Raw genomic sequence first — 14586 nt, 5'->3', positions numbered from 1 at the left:
GTGAACAAATGAGCGCACAAACAATGCCTTCCCATCCTTTTATTTGTAGTGAGTGTGGTACAATGGCATCAATGTGGAAAACAAGGTGTCTGCTTTCACAAAGGATTCTGGGAAGATTTTATTGACCAAAATTGCTCATTTAAGTTTTTGTCAATGGACTATATAGATGTAAAGCTGGTTGATTTTTTTTTTTTACATTTGCATCTCATATTATAACACTGTCACAGCTTTAAAGTGTCCAAACTAGCTGGTGGTATATTTATTTGTCAAGGGAAAGACAAGCATGGGGAAAAAAAAAACACACACATTTTCTCCCACTTTGCAGGGTAGCAATTCACAGGTTTACTATTAATAAGGTCAATTTACTTCCCCCGCAAATGATTTTTTTTCACTCTTTAAGTAACTGTTGAGCCAGAATTTGAAATTTACTTTTATGCTTTTCACTTAAAGATTAAATTCTAATTCAAGATTATTTAATTACAACTTTATCTAGAGGAAAGCTCAAAGCTTTGTGGAGGGAAATCACATATTGATTAGGTAATAAATGGAGAACTTTTGTGAGTCTTTCTTTTTGGGGAAAAAAAAAAAAAGACAAATTTACTTTGCAAGTCAAATTGAAAGAAAAGTTGACCCTGCTTAAGCTGTGCTTTCTGTGCACCGTTTTGGCCCATTTTCTGGTCACTAACTCCACATGGATCTTCACAGTCCCATTTCACCAACAAGTCCTTTGATTTTGGCTTCATTCTGCGAGTTGAAATGAGTTCATGGTGGACAGTTTACACTTCACATGTTGAATCGGCACTACTTTGTGTTAAACTATGGCAAGAAAAAAAAAGTTTCAAACACTTCAAAAATGACAGCGTAACTCAAATATAGTGAGTTAAGAGGTTCACCGCTTAATCAAAAACAAATATGTTCTATCTAGAGCATATTTTCATCAACATAACAATTAAGCTCCCCTAGAAAGTTACGGTAAATACAAACAGAAGGGAAAACGCACCTAAACAAAAAAGGCACCTCTGAATCTTCGACTACTTCCTTCCTAATACCAACATCGGAATCAAATCGGATCAAAATGCACGTTACAGTACAAAAAGAAAAGGAGTGAAACAAAAACACAAAACAGCCATCTTCACCGCTGCTTCTCCTCACACAGCGAGGTGCCTCCCGTCAATGTTCTCACTCATAATGGCACTCACTTCAGGCGTACAAACCATAAACTGTACATGGCAAGAAATGAAACTCTCTTTCTAAAACAAAATCAAGCAGTGTGAAAACTGATCAGCTTAAAATGTTTGATCGCATTATTTTATCATACAGAAAGTGCTATTAGCCACCAGCAGAGAACCAGTGATCAGCATAGTTGAAGCTTAATGTACCGATAGCGGCCCAGTGTCACAATTTAATTAAAATAAAGGCCCTTCATTTTGTAGATTCCTAAAAATGTTAGCAATCAATAAGTTTTGTTGGCAATTTTTGGTCAACGGTGACGGTAAAGTTCTCCCACTAAAGCTGACTGATTTCTTCAAATGTCACAGGTTGACGCTCAGCTCTCCCTTCATTGAGCTGGTAAACTCAGGTGTTTCACTTTAGAGGCAAAGCGGGAGGAGAAAGCTGCCGTGGAGCCACGGTGGCATTTCAGATAGTATTTAGAGAAACAGAAATATATCGGCTTTGGCAATACGACGGCTACAAGTTTGGACTTTTTACAAATGCTCCTGCCCCAGTCACCAAGAACAAGACTTCGAGCTGAGAACACGTGCCAGGAAAAAAAAAAAAGAAAAAAAGTTCTTCATGATTTTCCTCTAATCGGCAGCTACTTCATTTAAAAAGTTACAAGTAAACTCAAAGGCGGCGGCCAACAAGAGGGTCTGCAAATGATGATTGAAACTGCAAAAAAATAAAAACAAAACATCAGCCACTGGACCATTTTGGCCAAAGTTGTTTTAACCGCTGGTTCTCCTAACAAAGCAAATCAGCTGCCTCCAACACAACGTGGTTGTGGCTCTACATGCTACAAATGAAGAAGAAATAAAATAAAATACAAAAGAAAGTTCAGTGATGAAGAGCTACTCTTGCACAAGTTTTCAATAAACCAACGAAGATGGGAAAAAAAAAAAGGCGATGTCTTGAAGAATTTTTTTTTTTTTTTTTAAATAGAATAACCATTATTGTTAATGTGATTTTTTTTTACTTTTCTTTTTCTATGTCTTCCTGTTGATAAAAAGTTGGGGTGAAGGGAAGGGAAGGACGCTTCTCTAGGAGGCCGGTTTCTTCAGATCCCTGATCTGTTTGATTAGGTAGGTCTTCTCGTCGTTAAACTGCTCGTCGTCTGTGCGCTCCTTCTGAAAGTTGCTCAGGAAGTCAATTAGTTTGGTCTGGTTCTTGAGCAGGATGTCGATGATGGGCTGCGTCTTGTTGGGGTTCGCAACGAACACCTGAACGAGGAAAGAAAGAGGAATTCAGCGACTGTCGGTGATAGTTTGCTAAGATGCCAGTAGGTCATTAAATCCAGAGATTAACTACATCCACAAAACCACAGAGGAAGAAAAAGCGTCAATGAGCGTCTATATGCAGAGGTACCGTGTACATAAGTGATGCTCATGCGCGAGATGATGCAATCTGTAGCGCAGGATAGGCAATGAGCCACTGTTTTAGAACGTCGTCAAAATGTCAAAGAAGCAAGCTCCATTAAGCGATTATTTTGGTGTTCCTCCACCTCCAAAGAAATGTCAGACTGAATGCGAACCGCAAAAGAAGCTCGCGTTCTCGGAAAAGTGGTTGCAGGAAGTCAGCCGGCTTCAAAGGAATGATGAACGCACAGAGATGTGGTGGAGAATGCGCCGTTTACACAGGTACCAAAAACCTTAGTCTTCCAGCTATTGGTGAGCTGGCGTGCTTATAGCAGAGGGCACCAGAAAGTAGTTCGAGCAACTGATGTGATGATGACATTCTGTAGTATAACGGAGCCTTCAGTGATTTAAAATAGTAACTTTTGTAAGTGCTGAAAAAGCTGTCGTTTCATTTGGTTTCCGGTGTTAGACGAGTAGATATTGGCACATTTAGTTTTCAGAGCTTGAAACAGAGTCATGTTATTAGAAAATTACAAGGGTTTAAAGAACAGACATTTTGTTGTGCTGCTTCTCTTCCATTTCAGTTTAAATTAAAGTACATTATCCCTCTATTTTGTTCCTCCCGTGAGGTGGGTTAAGGAAGAAATGTATTTAAAATGTGAGGACCAAGCAGCAACCCTAGGTTCCCCCCTGAGAACAAGACCAAAAATCTTATGTGCACCCCTGTCTATACGTCTCTAAGTCAATGCACAAATGTTGTTTTTACCTTGAAGACATGGAAGGCCTCAAATTGGATGTTGGGACTCTTGTCTCTGAGCAGATTCATCATTAACTTGAGGTTCTCAGGCTTGCTGATGTAGCGCGTCATCACTGTGAAGTTATGTCTGTCCAATAATAGCTCGCCCAGAAGCTGGAGGAGAAATGATTTGCAATGTGACAAAGAACCTGTCTAAAAGAAGTCTTGTGTAAACTTAAATGAATGTACAAATCAGAGCCAAACCTTCAGAGACTGCCGCTTGGTGACGTAGTTCTCAGAGTGCAGCAGCTTCTCGTAATCTGCAAACACCTGCAATCCAACGACAAACACCCCCGTTAGGAATTATGAACAGACTGAGACCAGCTTTGAGACTTTTTGCTTTGTTGTTCAACTCGACCATTTGCCTACAAGGAAACTACGGCGATCACCTCGAGCTGCCTGGAGAGTACAAGCTAGGTGTCGACCTGTTACTCCACCTTCTCCAAACTTTCAAACAGAAACCAGACTCTCCGGAAACCATGTTAGATCTGTCCAAACAAGCCCTTGAGTTTTCATGCCAGCGTGACCTTTGGATCCTTGTCTTGGCATTAGTGACAAATGTCAAAATGTGCCTTTGTTTTGCATTTGTTTGTTTTATGTCTCTTAGCAACTTTGTCCCTGAGCTGTGGTATTAAAGTGATACTCCGGAGTAGATTCAACCTGGGGTCATTTGAACCGTGATATCCAGCCAAGTAGCCCACCCGCAGTTTTTTCGATATTGGCTGAACATCAGCTGAGTTACAGAGTTATCCCGAATAGCTTAGTACAAGGGTTAATGGAACCTGGCAGTATCTCCAAAATTACCACACTAAAATCACATGCCATGACACTAAACTTCTACAGTAGTACAAATATGGTCTGTACTCACAAAACGATGCATTTGGAAGTTTGTACATAGTCCAGGAGTTTATTATTATCAACACAAGCCTGATAGCTTCTCTGCTGCTAAAGCTGCGTCGACGTCACTTCTGGGAGCTTCAAAGTAAGATGAGGGTTGATCTACTACTGTAGACAACAAAGTATATGCTATATTCTACATGGTTTTTTTTATGAATTTTTTGTGAAATTATTTTATCAATGGAGAAATTGAGCAGCCTTGCTTTGTTGTCTACAGTAGTAGATCAACCCTCATCTTACTTTGAAGCTCCCAGCTCCCAGAAGTGACGTCGACGCAGCTTTAGCAGCAGAAAAGCTATCAGGCTTGTATTGATAATAATAAACTCCTGGACTATGTACAAACTTCCAAATGCATCGTTTTGTGAGTACAGACCATATTTGTACTACTGTAGAAGTTTGGTGTCATGGCATGTGATTTTAGTGTGGTAATTTTGGAGATACGGACCAGGTTCCATTAACCCTTGTACGAAGCTATTCGGGATAACTCAGTAACTCAGCTGATGTTCAGCCAATATCGAAAAAAGTGCGGGTGGGCTACTTGGCTGGATGTCACGGTTCAAATGACCCCAGGTTGAATCTACTCCGGAGTATCGCTTTAAATTCTTTAGCTACACGTTCCTAAATGAAGGTTATAGATTTGGAGTAAAAGCCGTTTAAATTTACATTTTTAAGTACTATTATTATAAGATGATGTTTAACATATCTCACGGCTTTTTAGGCTAACCTGGGTGGCTGTAACTATCTGGACCACCAGGAATTAGTCGAAGCGATGTGTTCTGGCTCAAAATTCACTTTTTAATCATACTTTTCTCAGTACTTTAAGTGTATTTGTCACAAAGGCCTGTGTGTGACATGGCTGGACTATTGAGCACTGCAGTGACTGATGCCTCATCTAGTTATGCATCTGTGCATTTTTCCCTCATTCAGACTCCTGTAGAGAACTGGGTTTATGTTTCCAAATCATGGCTGATGAGATGGTGATCCATGCGCGTCGTGGCAGACGTGAGGAAATCAAAGGCAAACTGGCCTCAACATGTCCAGCAGCTCTTACGATCGTCCACAGACCAAACTAATCCTCTTTGGGAAAGAGCTGCAGAGGAACAAAAGCATTAGCGAGTCAGATCACTCACAGCGTCGTAGTTCTGTTCGAGGTATTCGGCCACAAGCACTTTGTGTCTCGTCAGAAGATCCTACGAAAAAAAACCAGATTGGTTTCAGATCGTACAGCCGCAACAGGAAAGCAGTTAATATTCATAACGAGGAACATATTCATTAGAATATTAGAAATTCCAACTCAATCCAATGAAAATTGAACAATTGCTGCAGTTTAGAATGAACCGCAACAGTCATGAAATTGTGCAGACGAACTGAATATTTGTAGACTTTTGGAAATAAGAATGTCTGTGAAATGATCTGGGAGCGTTAGGTGAGTTAACACCAGCAGAAACTGCATGTTCTTTGAAAATAAAACCAAGTCTGAAGCGTGTAGGAAAGAACAAAAACCCTGAACAGGATTGAGACTGAAAAAAGTGATCGTGATTCACTTTGGTTTCAGAATTTCCATTTAATAAACTAAATCAATGAAATTAAAAACCACCCAAATTTGCCTTAATAGACCCAACTTTATTTTGGGAACAACAAGTGATGCTAGCGTAAGACACGACTCAGTCTAAACGCATATCTGCTTTTAAAAGCCGAGTAGGCGTCGTGCGGGTAATTCTGGTGTGACTCAGCGGCTCAGATCCAAAACTATGCAGGTACCTTAAAGGTGGCGAAGGCGTCAGAGGCGATGTCGAAAGTCGACATCTCCACATAGTTGAAGAAGCTGTGGAAATGATCAGAATGAAGAACTATTTTGCCGAGTGGCTCATGGCGGATGCACTCCCTCAGCATGATCCCGCAGTTCAGTGCGACCTGGGGCGTCTCGTATCTTTAAACACACAAGAGAAAGAATACTGCATCACCATCCTGTAAGTACGCGGCTAACAGTACAGCACAGCACAGTACAGTAGAGTACAGTACAGTACAGTATGTGCCCGTCTCACCCTTTCAGCAGTATGAAGAGGACCTCTTGGTGGGAGCAGAAGTATTCAACAGTGGGGCTCCTCGTCCCGATCTGCCTCCTCAGGATGTTGTTAAAGATCTGACACACGTCCTTCTTCCCCTGGAAGGAAACAGAGTTCAAACTGAATCGTCCAATTCTGCAGTTTACCATTTTTTCCCAACCGCACTGGAGCATTCCTTTTTTTTTTTTATATATATATATATATATATATCATTTCTCCTTACCTCAAAGTCGATGACCTGCAGGTTTTCCACCAGTGATATCAGTAGGCCGCTATTGTACAGCTCCTGGGCCAGCTGGGCCACAGTCTCAGTGTGCGGCTCCTTATCGTTGCTCCCGTACAAAATCTCCTTCATGGACACCAAGCACTTTGACACCTCCTCAGATGCCTGGAGAGCAGAGAAGAAGAGTTGAGCAAAGATCTGAGGAGACAGGTGGGTAAATGGGCTTTCAGAGGGCACAACGTGGAGGTGCACAGAGTTGTTTTTATGTGTGCACGTGTGTGTGAGTGAGAGAGAGTAAAATGTCTTGACAGTGAAGTGTCAGGAGATGACAGGCCCAGGCTGTTCCATGTTCTAATTTCACAGAGGGCTGTCACCCTTGGGCCCCGGGACACCGAGGCATTTACAGATACACACAGGAGGTCTTTCCTACCTTATCCGTCTTCTTATCATGTTTGACCAGGATGGCCAGGTTTTCCTTCAGGGTCCTGACGATGTCTGTGGGACTCTTGTGCGATTTACCAAACAGCGGCATGATGAATACACACACACACACAAACGGATCTGCGAAACACACCAAAGGTGCAGTCAGTGCAAAGCTGGATGCATGAATCGGGAATCTTTTCACACACCATCCCGAATCACAAAACTTTGGATTTCTGACATAAGCATGCTTTAAATTTGATCATTTAATAGTGAACTGGACATTATACAGCGAAAGGTGAACTTGTCTGGTGACATGTACTCGTTTCTAATTAGATTTAATCTAAAAAGAGCAAATTTCCACAGACACAAGTCCACTATTTTTGCACTCTTGAAGCATGATCCAGATCAAATCTAATGTGTGTGGATATGGGCCTGATGATTGCTCGTCGGTGGTTTCTGTGAGGCAGACTGTCTCCCTGCCTTTAACAATCCTCTGTCTCCATCAACCTGTTATGACAACTGAACAAAAGGCTGCCTAGGAATGCAAGCGTGAGTGCCTCAGTGCTTCAGGATTACACCTCGGAGACACATTCCGGTGTCATCTCAAGTCTATGTGAGCACAGCCTTCTTGACACTACAGTCTCAGATGATCACAGTGGAACAAGCAGATTGAGCTTGCCATGAATTCCATTTTAGGTAAACCGTCTAAACGATGCTTCTTTCCATATAAGATGTGCAACTATTAGTTGTCTTTGAGTCAGGGCTAAAACATTACCACACATCAGTAGTATCATACCGCATGTTACTCAAGACTTTGAGGTGAATTTGGGGGGGGGGACGGACTCATCATGACAACACTGGCCTGCCCAGACTGAAATAAGAGCATCCACTTATCCAGGTAAGCTTTAAAATAACACTACAAAGCTTTTCCTACACAAAATAAAAACATTCATCTGAACTATCAGATATTGAGCCTGGATCAGCTGAGAGGAAATACAGACTCCATCTGAAGTCAGGTAGGCTGTACTGGCATCATATGTTACATTATCATAATATCATATTAATATCTGTTTTCTGCCCTCACACTGCCAGAATATCAAGATCTACATCCCTACATCTCATATTTTGTTGCAGCATTTAAAAAAGATCTACCTGGCAGCTGTAGGTTTTTTTTTTATTTTTTTATTTTTTAGTTCAAATGCCAAGAGAAACTTACAAATTATTATTCTATCTATTATTAAGCTTCTGGCTGCTGACTCCGTGAACGTTTGAAAAGGATTCAGGGGGAAGTGGTCGCCTTCACAATGCAGGTCAGGTCAGAAACAGCCAGGGAACTTGTGACTGCTAATCCTCCTCTGGGAATGTAAAAGGGCATTACCCTCCCCCTTTTCACCCCAACTCCCACTTTCAATCCACTCCATCCATATCTGCTACACTCCTCCCTCCAGTCGCTCCATCCTTTAAGCTTAAACTCATTTCGGCAACTTCCGCTCCCTCTAAATTCCCTCATTTTCCTGCTTCCTCAGTCGCTGCTTAATAAGGGCAAGTACACAAAATGACTAAGTAAAATCATGCCTAAACTGAGACTGGACACAAGCTGCTGGTTTTAACGTGCACATGAGCTGACCAGCTTCCTGAGAGCCAAACGTAAAACGATTACCACCGAGAGGACAGAAGCACTACCAGACAGCTGGACACTTGGTTTAAGAATGAAAACTGCACGAGAAGATGTGTCTTTACGTTTATCTGTACAGCTAAAAGCAAGAGTGATCCAGTTACCCCAGTATATGACACTGAAACCCAGCGATACTGTTCTGTTGCCCAAATATGATCAAATGATGCTCACGAATCAAATTTCACAAAGATAGTAGAAATATTAAAGGGTATTCACTTTTCTCAAGGTAGCCTCAGTGTTCAGACCTTTAGTTTGAGCATCAAGGACTAACTTTTAGCTGGTAATCATGCTAGTCCATCTCCTGGCTGAGCAACAGGTTTGTTTGACACACGGAATCACAAGCAAGATGCCCCTCAACACGAGGAAAAGTTCAAATGTGCAGTCAACAAGTAGCAAATTGCTCAAACTATTTTGTTCACACATCCGCAGAGGTTCAAGTTGAACTGGAGGAGCCGCGATCTTACACAGAAAAGCCCACAAATAGGTTTTTCTTGGATATTGGCAGCTTCTTCCACTCGTTCTCAATTCGGTTCTTGTACCCGACCATTTTCAGAGGGATGTTTTTCTTGTTTGTGAAGCCACTGAACACTGACCTGTGACTCATTTAAGCACAAAAAAAAACAACACACCCAACTCAGGGTATGAACCAGGTGCATTAATAGCTTATAAACACACCTCTGATACTGAATGTTGATAGTGCAATGTGGCATTTTCCACAGATTACGCATCTCTACCGCTACGGTATGTCAACTCCACAGTCAAAGGCGAGTTAAAAGTACACCCTTTAAAGGGCACCATGTTTAGAAAATCCATACAGAAAAACAGACGAATAACAAATTAAAGAAATCCCTAAAAAAAATAAAATAAATAAAAAAAAAAATATATATATATATATATATATATATATATATTGAATAATAAGGCAGAGCCCACAGCTTTATGCATCTGGCCCCTGAAGTTCAACATTTCCAGTCTGGCTTTGTTTTAAATGTTAATAATTAGTAAAGAATTATGTCCAAACGATCCATTTTAATCACCTAATAACAAGCCCTTAAGCCCTGGAAAGCTTAAGCAGCTGGTTACTGTGAAACCTTCATTTCCAGTTGTTGCCAACTTAAAACAGACTAAATGTTGTGTAATGGAATTAATCCGGTGCTCGCTGGGCCTGAACGCACACAGCTTGCTGCTCTGTTCACGTATAATCGAACCAGAGGGCTTCAACGTTGCCCCTAATGTATTATCTAAGGTGTAATCTTCATAAGATAGAATAAGCCTACAGTAATGTGGATGATTTCAGCTCTGATGTCAGACGCCTTTGTTGGTCAATAATGTTAAATGTCAGGGTGATGTGTTTAAACCATTCATTTGAACATGAATAAATACAATCATCAACACAGTGCTTTAAAATCTATTGTGATTCATTCATAAAAGATCAAGCAGATGGAAAACAAAAAGATATCATCAGTTGTCATTTAAAATGTCAAAAAACTGAGAAAATGGCTCGTAATTTCTACTATCGCATAAATGAGATGAAAATTAAATGAAAAAAAAGGTGTACCTATCCCAAAGAGAAATTATAACAAATATTAATATGAAGTAATAAGACACGAACACTGAAAGTTCTTCCAAGTTGGAGGCTCGACTCTGCAAAGTTTGATTTCACTACATGTTCAGCTTCCATTTCGTCTCGTATCACATGCTGAGAGGCCATCAGTCGTCTAAGGTAGATGTTGAAACTTTTAATTCTTCTGAGCATAACAAAATAGGAATTTTCAGCGTGGGTGCTGCCTGTCTTGTGACATTTTAAAGTACATTGACAGTCTTAATGCCGGGACTTGACAGAAGCCTCGCTGTCAAGAAAAAGAAAAAAAGAGAGTCGCAGACGATTCCCTTGACCCCAGCGTAGATGTAGCAGAAAATGACGACATATTTAAGCTGTGATCAGATTTCTCCTGGATTATGTGTGAGTGTGGCCTCCGCTGCTGGCATGTAGGCTCAATGTCAAAGCAGACAGTTGAAAGGAAGCACCTGCAACATTCAACTTTACCAGCATAACCGACGGCATCCTTCATATAACTCAGGCCGTCCTATACAGCATGCATCAGCGTCTCTGTTCATACATCTTTTCTAGCCTGGCTGCTGTAGATAAGCCCTTCTGCTATTCAAAATCTCCTTCTGTAATTCATCCTGGGCTTTTGGACTTAAAGATTACCGTTTCTCTGCAGATTACATTTGTCATATTTAAAGTTCATTCCTCAATTGGAATATTAAAGTACAGATTTATCATTTATTAATTTAATTTCGCATTCAGGCCGATGACTAACCCAGTCATCCTCAAATAGCACAGTCACCTATTGCAGCATCAGACTACAGTAAAATCCACTGAAACTAACTCCATGGCAGCGAGTGGCTCTGATGACTAATCAATGACATTCTGAGATAGCGATCCAAGGCAGGAGCTGGAGAGATGTTGAGGTAGTGAACTGTAGATGTCATTCGTGTGGAGCAGTTGGGAATACAAGTTGGGTCATTTCAGGGCTTTTGATAAAAAACAGGGGTCATGTGAGGACTCGACAGAATTGCAGAAAGTCAGAGCTACTAAGTAAAAGGCACCAGAAGTAAAAGTATAGACTCCTGTCCCACATTCTTTATCGCATGTACGTGTAACTCCTCATGTGAGGCGTGTAAGCAGATAAATACCTGCAACAGTGAGTATAGTTTGAGCACTCGGTGGCGATTGACGCTTCATTAAACCCGTTCCAGGTTGTTTAACAACTTCAAGAATGTACTGCCTTTTAATTAGAGCAGAAACACGTCTTCCTGTAGCTTTCCAGTAAAGACTAACAGTAATTTAGGTATTGGGAAGGGAGTAACAACTATATTTCACCCACTTGCTCAGTCTAGATTATTACCGTCAGTATAAGTGACACAGACTACAATAAAGCTGACAAAAATCTGCTGAAGTTTTTAAATTACAGCACAGCAAAGTACATGTTGTTTCCTGCCAAGCACAGAGCCTTCAGGAGCTGAGAGCCTTTCAGCAATGGTAAAAATCAAAAAGGTTTTTTAGGCCCTGAAAACACCAGTTTGCTGCAAATTCTGCTTTATTTTTTCCACAGGCTCATTTTTGGCATTGATAATAATGTGACAAAGCCTGTTCCTTTTTTCACTTTTAAGTCTTTCTGCAGAGAGATGCTTACCTGCATTTAACTGAAGCACAACCTCACCTCTATTCAAATTCAGTTACAGCTCTGTGCTTTTAGCTGCTTTAGTGTAACCCATACCTGCTGCCTCAATAATCATCATCACGGCAGTGGAACATTTTGTATACAAGTACAACAATTACACTTAATATCTTGAGTTCCTGTGTCCATAGTTGATTCTCACAGACAGATTTTTTATTTCCAAATCATATTTTACTGTTCCAGGCAGCAGAAACAAACTCTAACCACCTTTTAAATCCTAACCTCAGTATTTGATTGGTGAAAAAGGAACTAACAAAAGTACACAAAAGTCTGTAACTGAAAGAAAAGTTAACAGAAATGGTTCAAATGCATAGTTACATAGTTTTCAATGACCCCGTTAAGTAATTACTACTGAAAGGTAAGGTGGACCATTATCTATGTCCTTCAACAGCGAGCTGGAACTGCAAAATGAAGTGCAAGAGCTTTATCTGGTTACACAGATCGTCACTAGTTTGAGTGAGTCAGCAGGTTGGAGCAGCTGTGTGCAGAGTCACTACGGCTAATATTCTTAACTAGTGTCAGACAGGCCTAGCCTACTAGTACATGAAAGCCTACTGTATCCTACCCTGGTTTTCCTATATAGGATATAGTATAATTTTATATTCAAATTAAAAGCTCAGCACACGGTCACAACAATCAGCAGTGGTTGTTAGTTAACCACAAAAAACATTTTGAAATCAAGCTTGTTGATTACTGAGAGAAATTTCATACATTATATTATAAATGATGTGTGATGATCATGTTTTGCCCAAAGTTATTTTGCAATACTTTCAATTAAACAACTGAATCAATTGTGCATGTTTTTTTTTGTCTCATTTGTCTCTGTGGGATGGGCTCAGATAACAAAATTACTGACTTAAACCATCCTTAAGTGCAAAACAAGTGTAAAATCGATTTTTAAGTCTACTAGCTTATATCACTACTGATGACAGATCTTTTAAAAAGTAAAAAGCAATGACCACACAAAATTCAGTGTAGGGCTTCAACTCACTGATTATTTTCATGAGCATTAAACCTCTGATTGATTTCCCCAAAATTTGCTCAGTCTCAAAAAAGTAAAAAAAAAAAAAAAAACATTTTTGCAAATTCCCAAATATAAAAAGGTGAATTGATAAGTGACAATTACTAATATAGTGCATATGCACATTTAATTCCAAAAGATATCTTTATCCGTTTAAAAGACTGTAAATGTAACTCTCATATCTGAAAGATGTAGACAGAAAACGTTTAGTATTTTCTTCGGTAGTTGCATAAATACTATTGCTAGAAGACTTTTTGAGCAGCTTTTGTTTTGAAAGCCTTTACCGGAAACGGAACAACCTTCTCTCAGGATAGCCTGACGCTGGTCGTCTAAAGTAACATAAGAGAGGGGGAAAAAAACAAAAACAAAATACAGACTCTGTGTGTATGTGCTGCTGAAGAATTAAAGATCACACGAACGGCAGTATTTGGAGGAATATGAGCTAATAACGCAAACGGACGCAAACAACGCACAAGGCCGCATTAAGTGTCCCAGACAATGTGATTTAAAAAGGCTACACCCCTCTCGCCTCCGGCCAAACTCCCTTTTTTGTTTGACAGATTTCCAAAGCTAACCACAGTTGTCTGCATCATTGCAGAAACAACTCGTGGGAGGGGGTCTCAAGTATTAGCATAACTGACATTTCTACGTGTCAACCCCCGGCGAAGTTACACAGACTCTCAAGGGCAGTAATATCGAACCATAAGGTTAACTGGAAGCTATTGCTCTTCGACAGTATTAGCTACGAACGATACTTACAGTGAGAAGATGTTTGCCGTCTTTAAATGTCTTCACCGCTTCTGCCCCAGTTCACAGCGCAGCCGAACCTCCCAGGAAGGCGTCTGTGTTCACGCCAGGGTTGTTTGTCAGCAGGAAAGTCAGCTAAAAATGTGTGCAATACAATTCAAAATGTGAGGAATCTGTTAAGAAGGCAGTGCAGAATTCCATCTGGTGTTCCATCCAGTGTTCTGCAAAGTTAGCAAGAACCAAGACAAGAACTTCCGGTGTAAACCTCCGTATTAAAATCCAGTGGACTCCCTATTTCGCGGCTGCAACGGAGAAGTACTGTTGGAATTCCAATTGAAATAACCATACCAATACAAATTTGATTAAAGTTGTTAGTCAATTAAAAGATTTCCCCACTCTTATGGTTACCCGATGTCACCGAGTCCTGACGTACTTACTGCGCAAAAAAAAATCAACTTCCGGTATGACTCAGACTCATTCACGCTAACTTGACAAATCTGTATCTTTCCAGCCGCAGCTGAATCTCGTTCACATCCTCTCACTAAAATTCCTCCTTACCACCTTTCCTGCTGCATTACTGCGTTGTGTTTATTTGAATAAGCTTGAGTAAAACCATTTTCATCATAAGTTTGAGTAAAGACAACTTTAACTGTTTTATTTTATGTTCTTCGTCATCCAGCGAGGACATTAAAACACGATAAGGAGGTTAAGGTCAGACGGCGAACTTATTCGAACGCACCCCAGGCTAATTCCTGACAGTCTCAACCGTAAAGACCCATTGGAGGCGAGAAACCACGTGGTTGAAATTACGCATCCGCATCAAAATAAACAAGTGATTCTATGAGAAATAAACCCACGGGGTGTTTTTGTTTTGTTTTTTAAATAGAAATGTGACCGGTAATAAATATATACTTATATAA

The 14586-nt window shown here is 40.4% G+C and overlaps 1 protein-coding gene across 1 annotated transcript; it reads right to left on the bottom strand.

Moving 5' to 3' along the window:
- Nucleotides 1-24: 24 nt before the first annotated feature.
- On the bottom strand, nucleotides 25-13922 carry cab39l (calcium binding protein 39-like). Its single transcript, XM_075477989.1, has 9 exons — nucleotides 13679-13922; nucleotides 6986-7116; nucleotides 6556-6720; nucleotides 6312-6430; nucleotides 6028-6196; nucleotides 5397-5456; nucleotides 3574-3639; nucleotides 3340-3483; nucleotides 25-2438 (listed from the first exon to the last, which is right to left on the bottom strand). Exons 2-9 carry the CDS (start codon nucleotides 7085-7087, stop codon nucleotides 2259-2261), a joined length of 1005 nt encoding a protein of 334 aa, XP_075334104.1. The 5' UTR covers nucleotides 7088-7116; nucleotides 13679-13922; the 3' UTR covers nucleotides 25-2258.
- Between the last annotated feature and the right edge of the window lie 664 nt (nucleotides 13923-14586).

The sequence above is a fragment of the Odontesthes bonariensis genome, chromosome 11 (genome assembly GCF_027942865.1).
Source record: "Odontesthes bonariensis isolate fOdoBon6 chromosome 11, fOdoBon6.hap1, whole genome shotgun sequence".
Lineage (NCBI taxonomy): Eukaryota > Metazoa > Chordata > Actinopteri > Atheriniformes > Atherinopsidae > Odontesthes > Odontesthes bonariensis.
Note: the sequence above shows the minus strand (reverse complement) of the source record. Positions and strands in the feature narration are given on the sequence as shown.

Bases quoted from the DNA above. Each gene is read 5' to 3' on its own strand.
- cab39l (XM_075477989.1), bottom strand. From the start codon at position 7,087: ATGCCGCTGTTTGGTAAATCGCACAAGAGTCCCACAGACATCGTCAGG. The intron at 6,721-6,985 runs GTAGGAAAGACC...TCTGCTCTCCAG, and splicing joins ATGATAAGAAGACGGATAAG to GCATCTGAGGAGGTGTCAAA. The intron at 2,439-3,339 runs GTAAAAACAACA...TTCCTCGTTCAG, and splicing joins AGGCCTTCCATGTCTTCAAG to GTGTTCGTTGCGAACCCCAA.